At 37.9% G+C, this 12,038-nt stretch overlaps 1 protein-coding gene across 1 annotated transcript in view; it reads right to left on the bottom strand.

The window, feature by feature from the left end:
• Window positions 1–12,038, bottom strand: part of TRPM6 (transient receptor potential cation channel, subfamily M, member 6) — a 202,255-nt gene that overhangs the window by 163,362 nt on the left and 26,855 nt on the right. Inside the window, exon 4 of the mRNA XM_006892005.1 lies at window positions 6,308–6,482. Within this exon, the coding sequence (XP_006892067.1) occupies window positions 6,308–6,482 (175 nt within the window). The remainder of the gene's footprint in view (window positions 1–6,307; window positions 6,483–12,038) is intronic.

The following is a 12,038-nucleotide window of genomic DNA, read 5'->3' as shown; positions in this document are numbered from 1 at the left end:
CACAGTCAAATGCCTTTGCATAATCAATGAAACACAGATAGACATTCCTCTGGTACTCCCTGCTTTCAGCTAAGATCCATCTAACATCAGCTACAATATTCTTAGTACCACGACCCCTTCTAAACCCAGCTTGGACTTCTGGCAGTTCTCTGAAAGAACTATGGGAGCTCTGGTGGTTTAGTGGTAAGGATTTACTCTGCCAACCCAAAGACAAGTGGTTCAAACCCACAAGCTGCTCCATAGGAGTCAGATGGATAATCTCCTCTCCTTTGATTTACTATCTCGGAAAATCCATTGGAGGGTAAATTATGAGTCAGTTCCAACTCAGTTGCACACTGCAACAACAACCAGGTAGCAGAGCATGTAGCATATCAAGCTGATGACTAAAAAGCCAACTGTTTAAATCTACCAACTTCCCTTGGAAGAAAGATAGGCTGAGACCTCTCATAAAGGTTTACAGCCTTGGAAACCCACTGGGGGGCCACTAAGAGTCAGAATCCACTTGACGTCAGTGGGGAACCGTGATAAACTATCAACACTAGGGTCTTTACACTACATAACAGTTTATACCAACGGCCAAGCAAAGACTGTAGTCAAAGTTTAACAACTCATTTTTTTCTTAAACAAAGGTAAAAAGGAAAAAAATGAGTTATTAAACTTTGACTATGGCCTTTGGTACAAACTATTGTGTTGTATGAAGACTATAAGCATCAAAAGAAGATGGAGGAGAAATCTCCTGTGCCAGTCGGATCTGATTCGATGGCACACAGCATGTAATAATCTAAAAAAACAAACAAACCTGCAATCCCAAAGGATGTGGTTCGAATCCACCAGATGTTTTGCTGGAGAAGGAGGGGCAATCTCCTCCTGTGCCAGCTGGATCTGAATAGACAGTACACAACAAGAAGGGAAAAAAGAAAAGAAAAGAAAGAAAGAAAGGAAAGAGAGCGAGAGGGAAGGAAGGAAGGAAGGAGGGAGGGAGGGAAGGAAAGAAAGAAAGAAAGAAAGAAAGAAAGAAAGAAAGAAAGAAAGAAAGAAAGAAAGAAAGAAAGAAAGAAAGAAAGAAAGAAAGAAAGAAAGAAGATGGAGGGAATACACAGAATCATTGTACCCAAAAGAATTGGCCAACATTGAAATATGTCAGGAAATAGTGTATGATCAAAAGGAAGGAAGAAGTACAGTACATGATCAAGGAAGGAAGAAGTTCAAGGTGTAATGAAGGCAGTGATAAAAAAATAAGGCCTCAGAAATCAATGGGATACCAACTGACATGCTTCAGATGACAGATGAAGCCCTGGACATGCTCACCAGTCCATGCCAGGAAATTTAGAGGAGAGTTGCTTGGCTGGCTGACTGGAAGATTCCTATTTGTTCCCATTCCTAGTGAAGGTGATCCAACAGAATGTGGAAATTATCAAACAATATAATTAATATCACATGCAAGCAAATACTGAGGATCATTTTCTAAAAGCTGGAACAATGAAGGATAGTATGAAACACCATGTATACAAACTTTGTAAGCAAACCAATACCAAATAAAAACATTTTTTTAAAAAGTAAAAATGGCTAGAATAGTACATAGACAGAGAACTGTCAGAAGTTCAAGCTGGATTTAAAAGATGTGATGGCACCAGGGACATCACTGCTGATGTCAGCTAGATTGTGGTTGAAAGGAAGAATACCACAAGAATGTCTATTTGTGCTTTATTGACTATACAAAGGCATTTAACTGTGTGAATCATAACAAGTTACAGTTAACAGTGACAAGAATGAGAATTCAGAATACTTAATTGTGCTCATGAGAAACCTATCCCTACCAAGAACCTGTTGGGCAAACATAGGGAGAGAACATTATATAATTTATAATTAAGAAAGGTTTGTACCAAAGTTGGATCCTTTCTCCACACCTATTCAATCTGTATCCTAAGCAAATTAACTGAAAAGCTGGCTTTATGAAGAAGGATGTGGCATCAGGATTGGGGAAGACTCATCAAGAACCTTTGATATGTGGATGATATAACTTGATTTGCTGAACGTAAGGAGGGCTTGAAACACTTGCTGCAAAAAGATCAAACACTTGTAGCTTTCATTATGGATTGCATCTCAACATCAAGAAAACAAAAAATCTGGACCTACAGGCAACAACATGACAGATGGAGAAAAGTGTAAGACTGTCAATAACTTCATCTTACTCAGATTCACAATCATTATAGTTGTTGCCAGCAGTCAGGCTATCACTGACTATTTGGACCTTCCAAATTATTGAGGAGCAATGGTGTTAGTTTGAGGACTAAGGTGCACATGATTCAGGATATGGTCTTTTCAATCACTTGCTATGCTGTTGAGAGCTGGATGATAAAAAAAGATGAAAGAAGAAAACTTGATGCCTTTGAGTTGTGTCAGAGAAGAGTACTGAATATTCCATGAATTGCAAAAAGAACAAATGAAAGATGTCTTGGAGAAGGTGCAGCCAGAGAATTCCTTTGAGGCAAGGATGGCAAAGCTTCCTCTCACATGTTTTTAGAATGTTGCTAAGAGATGTTATTCCTTGAAGAAGGACATCATGCTTGGAAAGGTGCAGGAACAGTAAGGAGAGGAAGATTCCGGCTAGGTGATTGACACAGCAACTGCAGCAATGGGTTTGAGTGTTTCAGGGACTGCAAGAATGGCATAGGATAGGGCAGGGTTCAGATCTGTTGTTCATAAAGGTAGTATGAGTTGTACTCAACTCCAAGACACCTAAAAACAATCACAACCCTTCTTTAAAACAAACTCCTTAAGGCTTAATCCTAATGGATCACTTTATATTTTAGGAGAAGTGAGGTGAAAAGCTAGAAGGTGAATGCTGCAAAGGGAAAGAATATATCTTTGACAAGTCTGAAATATGAAATAAATCTAATGTCCAAAACATGGGTATTGTGTTCTAGAAGATTAAACAGAATGTCTTCAAGCACACTGGTAACAGGTAGCCAAAGACTACACCTAAAAGCATGTTGATGAGCAAAGGGTCTTTTTAAAGCCACTCTCAGTCCTCCTCCATGGATCATAGTCACCCAGGACCTTTGCACAAGCTAGTCCTCATGTCCAGAGTGGTCTTGCCCCCTCTGCCTCATTAGACATTATATACTTTACTTATCTCTCAGCTTTCAACTCTGCTATCCCTTCTTTTGTATGATTTCTCTGATACTCCTGTCTGACAGATCAAATAAAATGGCCTCATTGTCACTTGAATTTTTACTTCTTAGATAAAGCCCTTCCTGTAGTTCAGCCTGTTCAACTGTTAGTGGAAAGCAGAATTGGCAAAAACCAGGACACTCCAGGAATACTATGGAAAATGAAATGACCTAACAACTACACCTGAAAGATAAGAAAAAGGCACCAACAGAATAGTGCCCCACCAGGACTTCCTCATGAGATCTGCTGAACCCACAAATAATCTCTGTATATAAACCCTCCACTAACAGCTAGAGCTGCTGACTTCTAATTTGAGGGCTCAACCTGCCTGCACGCAGGTGAGAATAAACTAGCTTACTGATTCACATGTAAGCCTGGTGTGACTGAGTTGAGTTCTCCTGGTCCAACTCCAGACTCACACTCTCTTCTCCAAACCTTTTACTGCTCACTCCCTCAAAAACTTTATCCTCTTTATGCCCTCAAAGCACCTTGTATTCTAACATCAAAATCCTTTATACTAATTGTGTACTTGCTTCCCCCACTAGACGCTAATCATTATTAGTATGTGGTGTATTTTATATTCCTTAGGGGACAGTAAAGTGGAAACATGCAATAAAAATCTGGTTAACAAATGAAACAAATGAGTGAATAGAGATAGTTATGAATAATCACAAAAACAAAAGAGAGAAGATCGAAGATCAAGACTGGATGGAAAAAATGCAGCCAAGATTCTGTAAGTTGGCTCTCTAAAATGATAGGAAACAAGCAATGTAAACTAGAGAAAAACATCAGCAAAGTTAAATAAAAGAGTAATAACTGGAGTTGTAGATTTTTTTTAGTTGTATTGCACTATTGTTGTTGTTGTTGTTGTTGTTGTTGTTGTTGTTATGTGCTGTCAAGTCACCTGCGACTCATAGCAACCCTATGTTCAACAGCCCTAAGCCCTGCTCTGTCCTGTGTCAATCTCACTGTCTCCGACACACCTATCCTGATTATCCCAATCACTGAATCAATCCCCCTCATAGAAAGCCTTCCCCTCCTGTGCTGTCCCTCCACCCTCCCAAGCATGAAGTCCTTCTCCAAGGACTTTTCCCTCCTTGCAACATGTCCAAATTATATCAGATGAAGCTTCAGAATCCTTGCCTCCAAGGAGCAGCCTGGTTTAACAGGATGAACCTGTTCGTTTTCTTAGCAGTCCATGGTGTATTCAATACTCTTCTCCACAAAGGCATCAATTCTCTCCTCCCTAGTCATTATCCAGCTCGCTGATGCATAGCAAATGATTACAAAGACCATGGCCTGCATAAGGAACACCTTAGTCTCTAGAGTGACACCACTGATGATTGCAAAGACCATGGCCTGTATCAGGCACACCTTAGTCTCCAGAGTGACACCACTGCTCATCAGTGCTTTGGAGAGGTCCCTAACAGAAGACTTTCCCGTCGGAATACATCTTTAATTTCCTGGCTGCTGGTGCCAAGAGTGTTGACTGTGAAGTCAAGCAAACTAACGCTGTTAACAATTTTAATCACTTTACCATCCATCTTGATGCTGCCAATCAACCCAGTGGTGAGAATCTTTTTCTTCCTGATATTGAGCCTCAATCCATATCGAAAGCTGCAGTCCTTGGCCTTCAGGTCCTCCTCAGCTTCAGCAAGCAGGATTGTGTCATCTCCATAACACAGATTGTTGATGATTATTCCACCAATTCTGATGCCACACTTCTCCTCATACAGCCCAGACTCTCAGATAATCTGTTCTGCATACAGGTTGAAAAAGTATGGAGATAGGACACATCCCTGGTGTACACCCTTCCCAATTTTGAACTATAAAGTGTTTCCTCGCTCTGTTCTGACTGCACTATTAGGAGCTAATTTATCAAATTCATATAACCTAACATACTCTGTGGTTCAGCTGATTCCAAGCTTTCCTGAGGTGAGATTTCTATCTAATACAGCAGCAGATAGTTAACACACTCAAGAGAAAGAATATTTTAATACCATACAAATCGTACTTAAAAATACTATAGTAAGAGTCGCAGAAATATAGTAAGCTTTATCATCCTTGCCTCCAAAGAGTATTCTGGCTGTACCCTCTCCAAGACACATTTTTTTTGTTCTCTGAGAAGTCCACAGAATACTCAGTACTCCTCTCCAACAGCTCAAATACATCAATTCTTCCTCTGTCATCCTTATTCACGGTCCAGCTCCCAGATGCATAGTAGGTAATTTAAAAGTCCGTGACCTGCTGGGAGAAGTTGTTCCTTGGAAAGGGACATCATGCTTGGAAGGGTGGATGGTCAGTGAGGAAGAGAAGGCCCTTCGGCTGGATGGATTGGCACAGTGACCTCTGCAGTGGGCTCCAGTGTGCCAGGGATTGTAGGAGTGGCACAAGATGGGATGGGGTTCAGATTTGTTGTTTGAAGGCTCACCATGAGTCATGCTTGACTCGATGGCACCTAACAACAACAACATTCAATTTGTATGCTGAGCAAACAATTTGGGACGCTGGAATCTATGAAGAAGAATGTGTCATCAGTATTAGAGAGAGACTTATCAACAACCTGTCATGCAGACAACACAACCTTACTTGATGAAAATGAGGAAACTTGTAAGCCCTTGCTGCAGAAGATTAAAGTCTACAAAAAAAAAAAAGAGAGTAGCAGAGAAGTTGGACTGGAAAGGCTGAGTACTCTCAATCCACAGGTTTGATTCCAAAGAAATCCTTCCATTTTTTCCTACCAAAAATAATCTCTCCCAAAGACATAGAAAGTATGTTGACCACAATACACTGGTAACTGCTGTAGTCATACTTAAGCACATGACTCCTTAACTCCTTAACCACAGTCCTCAACTTGTTTTGATTTCTTGAAAAAACAGCATTATTATAAGTCCATTACAACTGTCTCAAGGAAAAGTCATTCTCTTCTACAGAAGATATAAACTTGTTAAAAGAGGGTATAAATTTGCCAAACAAGCTGTTGGCACCACCAAGCTAAAGAGAGAAATTAAGCTATTTTTGCCAGTCTCTAACTTTGATCATCTTTGCAAACCTAGTTACATTTGGAAACATTAACACATTTGGGGGCTCTCCTTTGTTAAAAATCAGCAAAACCACTGGATTATTAGCAAACCTTGGAATGGTAGGTGTGCTCCCCATCTTGGAAATTAATGGTGCCGAAGGTGTCTGTGGGGCTCTTAGTCGTGTGCTTTTCGACAGACCATTGCTCATTATTCTCATCACTGGTGGCAACTGTCCAGGGGTAATCGATTCCATGATGGTCTCCAATCAGTCGTCCACAGAAACACCTTAAATGTAGGATTAAAATCAATTTCGAAACAGAATACAGATACAATTGTCTTATATTTTTCCACAATAATGACTAGGTGATAGATGAACAATTATTCATAATAATGTCATACATGTATGTACATATTTATGTATAAAATTCACTTCCATCAAGTCGCAATCAACTCATAGTTGACCCTTCAGTGGGTTTCCGAAGATATAAACAGCAAGAGAGGAGATTACCTCTCTTTCTCCCACAGAGCCACTGCTGCGTTCAAACCAACGTTAGGTTAGTGCAACTGTCTACATTGCCATGAGAGTGTCCTCTATATATAATGCTGCTGCTGCCACTATTGCTGCTATTATTATTATTATTTCATATCATTGAGTCAGAACCAACCCACAACTGACCCTCCAGCAGGTTTTCAGAGGCAGTTAATCACACAGGAGGAGACTGCCCATCCTTCTCCACTGGAGTAGCTGGTGGATTTGAACTACATGTCTTTGGAACTGCAGTGCAGCTTCTTATCACTAGGCCACCAGAGCTCCATAGATAAGTAGATATAGACATAGATATAGATATTTAATAGACCAGAAATAGAGGATTTCAGAGGTTAGTGACTTTCTAAGGGTCATATTACTAATCATGGATAAAGCCAGGATTTAGGAACAAAATTCTGACTCCAGACAGATTCCAGGAGTAGTAATATCACTTTAAAGAGTGGCATACAAATCAAAACATGCCTGTGCATAAATTTCAATTTGGAAAAAATTAAAATTGCATTTCTTTCAACATATAACAGAATGTAAAATAAGTATGAGCTATTTTAAATATAAAATAAGCTAATTTATATAAAAAACTTTTGAAGATAGATTTAATACTTTTTCTTATATGTTTTATTATATGGTGTGTTGTTATTTGTCATCAAGTCAGAATCAACTCATAGCTGACCCTCCAGCGGGTTTTCAGAGGCAGTAAACTGCATGGGAGGAGATGGCTCATTCTTCTCCCTTAGAACAGCTGGTGGATTCAAACCGCATGCCTTTGGTACTACAGTGCAACTTCTTACCACTAGGCCACCAGAGCTACCCCACACAACTAACAATTTTTAAAAATATTCAATAAACTAGACTATACAACAAAATAAACTAAGAAAATTAAAAGGTTAAGGCTTTCTAAACTAAACCTGTACTAAAAAATAAGAGAAAAGGAGACAGAATGCTTCTCACAGGCCACACTTCTCCAACAGTTCAAACTCCATTAGTAGCTTTGAGAGAGAAAAATTGGCACTCTATGTCTGTGCTATAATTTTATGACGTTCTGTGTTATAAATTCATAACCTCGGAAACAGAAATGTAATGCAGGATCAGCTGTGAGTCTGTTCTGAATTTATGGCAGTGAGTTTAAACTAAATTAGTACTTATCTGTGAAACTATGATCAACTTCTCATTTTCAATGAATTAGAAAACATAGGTAAGTTCAAAATTGGCATACAAAGAACTTTAAATTTCTATTATGTTCAGTTAAAAAATTGAAATTAGTTCAATGAAAAATTTATACAATTGCAGATTGAGAAATTATTTGCATCAAATATGTCAAATTATAACTCAGCTACAAAGAGCTATTCAACTTTGCAAATGAATCATAACAAAGAAGAAACAAATAAAATTGATATAGAAAACTATTTGCCCTAGATGGAACTCTGAACTGAAACAACACTGAAGAATATTTACTAATTTTATCTAAATTAATTAAAGTCATAACGTTAAAATAGATTCTATTAACACTGAAAAAACAAAAGAGAAACTACTATATTCATATACTGGTAAAACCATAAAAATTTCTTTTTTTAGCAGTATTGTGACAAGCGCAATTATGGTTGTTAATACACTCTAGCTTCAAATCCAGAGTCCTCATTCCTAGAAATTGATTTTGAGTAAAAAAAAATTTTTATGGAATCCAATATAAAGATTATATTTATTATAGCATCAAATATAATTTTTAAAAAACTAATAGTCAAAACAACTGCTTTCCATTAAAGTAATTATTTAATAAAATGTGACACATTAAACAATAAATATGAGATGTGGGCGTTCTAATTTTTTTCTTTCTTAACAAACTGTTACCATTGCTATATTTTCCCCCAGTAGCTTGAAACACAATACAGAAAATAAAACGAAAGCAAATTGATAATTTATACTCTCTTGTTATTTCTGGAAACAAAATTATTACATGAACTAAAGTGGGAGTTCAAGATGTCTTGTTGGCCAAGAAAATACCACATTATAGCTTATAGTTCCTAACAGGTACAATTAAAATCTCCTTTAAAAATACAAAGTAAAAAGGCAACTAATGAAAGACTCTCAAAAGTATACAGAATTAGGCAGACTGTGGAAGACAGTAATAATTTAAAGAAGTCATACAAGTTCAGGAGTGAGTTTCTTGGATTTGTTTTCTTATTTCTCTCTCCTTTTCATAACATCTTTAAAGAAAAAGATAAAATGCAGTTAATGGAACTGTGCAGTAGCAATGCCACAAGTGGTAAATACTCCAATAAAAAATTCATCTTTCGGTAAAAAACGTAAAAGTTCACCTTTTGGGGTAAAGGAATGAAGAAACAATTCTCTATGCTCTAGTGGTACAACAGTCAAGAACTTAGTTGCTGACCGAAAGGTTGGCAGTTTGAACCTAAGAAAGGCTCCCCAGAAAAAAAGACCTGGGGCTCCCCCATATAAAGATCACAGATTAGAGAACCTGTCAAACAAATCTTCGTACTGTCATGAAGCAACATCTCAGAATCTGCTTAACTAAAAGTAAATGAAATTTATTGAGAGACAAACTATCTACTGTCCCTTGTCCCAAGGTGAAAATGGCTGCTTGTTTCATCAGACCTGAGGAAAGAGTACATTCTTGTACTGTTGAAACGAGAAATAAAAGTTTCAAAATATATAATTGGCTGGAAAAGTAGCAGGCCAGTTAAAGGCAGAATAGCTAGAAGCAAGACCTCAGCAGAAATAGGTCCATAATGCACAAGTAGATAACATGATTAAAAAAAAAAAAGTGTATGTCATTTAGTGTATTACAAGGTGTTTGCAGGATGGCAAAAGGATCAGTTTTTCTGGCAGCATCTTACTAAAATTACTTCCTCAATCATGTCTGTTTCCAGAAGTCCATTGTAGACATTTAGCAATAAGGTCACGTACCAACATACTTGAGGCACAAGCTATTGTGTCTTGTACCTGTTTGATTATAAGGGAAAGATGTCTTAGGAATAGATTATTATACCCTGCAACTGTCAAAACTCAGAAGTGACTGTCATCTTCAGGGTATATACTGCCAGGAGCGCTATGAGAGTTTAAGGGGTTACTAGAAGTCTTGCCAGAAACAAGACAAGAAAAGAAATAAAAAGCACCCAAGTTGGAAAAGAAGGGGGGGGGGAAGATCTCATCTATTTACAGTTTACATTTCCCTGCAAATAAAAAATCCCAAAAAGTCAGTATAGAAATTACTGAATCTAATCGATTAATTCGTCAAAGTGGAAATGTACAAGAACAGTAAATAAAAATTAGTTGAATTCCTCTACAGTAACAAAGAGAACTCTGAAAAAGTAGAAGGAAAGTAATTCTTTTTACAATACTACCCAAAAAATGGAACCATTAGGGAAAGACCAAGAAACCTTCAATACACTACAGGAAGACTCATCAGTTACCTGTGTTATGCAGATGACACAACCTTGCTTGCTGAAAGTGAGGAGGACCTGAAACACTTGGTGCAGAAGATCTAAGAATTCCATCTTCAATATAGTTTGCATGTCAGTGTCAAGAAAACAAAGATTCTTACCAATGGACTGATAGGCAACATCAGGATAGATGGAGAAAAGACTCAAACTGTCAACAACTTCATCTTACTTGGATCCACAATTAATGTCCTTGGTACCAGCAGTCAGGAAATCAGGAGATGTATTGTACTGGGAAAGTCTGCAGTTAGGGATCTCTCCAAATTATTGAGGAGTAGTAATCTCAGTTGGAGGACTAAGGTGCTTCTGATTCAGACCATAGTCTTTCCAATCACTAGCTATGCAGCTGAGATCTGGACAATAAAAAAGGATGACAGAAGAATTGAAGCCTTTGGGCTGTGGTGTTGGAGAAGAGTACGGAACATCCAACATTCCATGAACTGCCAAACAAACAAACAAATATTTCTTGGAGAAGTTGCCGCCAGAGTGCTCTTTGGAGGTAAGAATGATGAGGTTTTGCCTCACATACTTCGGGCTTGTTGTTAGGAGGGATTAGTCCTTAGAAAGGGACATGATACTCATAAAGGTGGAAGGTTAGCAAAGGAGAGGAAGCCCCTCAACCAGGTGGACTGACATGGTGACTGCTGCAATGGGCTCTAGTGTGATAGGAAGTGTGAGCATGGCACTGGATAGGAAGGGTTCCAGATCTGTTGTTCATAAGGTCTCTATGGGTTGTACTCAACTTGACAGGGCCTAACAACAACAACAACTAAAAGAAACTCCAAATGAGAGTAGAGCAGGTGGGAAATGGATACATAATGAACACAATACTGGACTAAATGAAGGAATGGATGACTCGATATAACATATATGATAATTAACAATCTTGAGCAAGATATGCATTGCAAAGTGAATTAGATGGAGAGGAGGGAAGAAAATATTGTGTATCAATAAATGAATAAAAACTTATTTTCTATATATTTTCATTAAAAACACAATAAGAAAAAGAAGGGGGGGACCCAAAAAGATCAACATAATTTACCATATCAAGGATAAGAAAATCTAACATTGAAAAAAAATCTTAATACTATCAAAAGTAATCTACAGATACAATACAATCCCAAAGAGATGAAAAATCAAAGAAATGAAAAAAGTAACTGGATATGGAAAGAAGAGGGATCCTGGATAAGTAAAGTACTATTTCAGAAGCTCTCTTGGCTTCAGATAAAGAGAGGCACTATCAACTCAAAAGCTGCTCCACAGGAGAAAGATGGGCAATCCTTTCATGTTCAACTTACTGCCCCTGAAAACCCACTGCAGAGTCAGCTATGACTCAAATTCTTTTTTTTTTATTAATTTCTTATTTTATGGCTCAATTTCAATTTAATGGTACACAGTAACAACAGCTATCAAAGAAAAAAACGAAGTAGGGAGTCTTACATTTTCTAATTTCAAAACCCCACCCTCAATGAGATGGATTGATATTGACTGTAGCAATCCATTCAAGTATGTCAGAGATGATAAGGAAAGCACAGGATAGGACAGGTTGAGATCTATTGTCCATAGGGTTGCTAGAATCATACTCAACTTGATTACACTTAATAACAACAGCAGCTAAAACAACTATGAGATTTCATCTCACCCCAGTCAAAATAGCAAAATTTAACAGAACAGCAAGCAACAAATGCTGGTGAGGTTGTGGAGAAACTGGAACCTATATTCAATGTTGGTGGGAGTATAAAATGGTGCTCCCCTGTGGAAAGCAGTATGGTGATTTCTCAAAAAGTTGCAAATAGAGATACCATTTGACCCAGCAATTCCACTACTGGGAATATACCC

This window comes from Elephantulus edwardii, unplaced genomic scaffold (genome assembly GCF_000299155.1).
Source record: "Elephantulus edwardii isolate Elephantulus edwardi_28Jun2011 unplaced genomic scaffold, EleEdw1.0 scaffold00108, whole genome shotgun sequence".
NCBI classification, from domain to species: domain Eukaryota; kingdom Metazoa; phylum Chordata; class Mammalia; order Macroscelidea; family Macroscelididae; genus Elephantulus; species Elephantulus edwardii.
The sequence above is the reverse complement of the archived record's forward strand: the minus strand, read 5'-3'. Positions and strand labels throughout refer to the sequence as shown.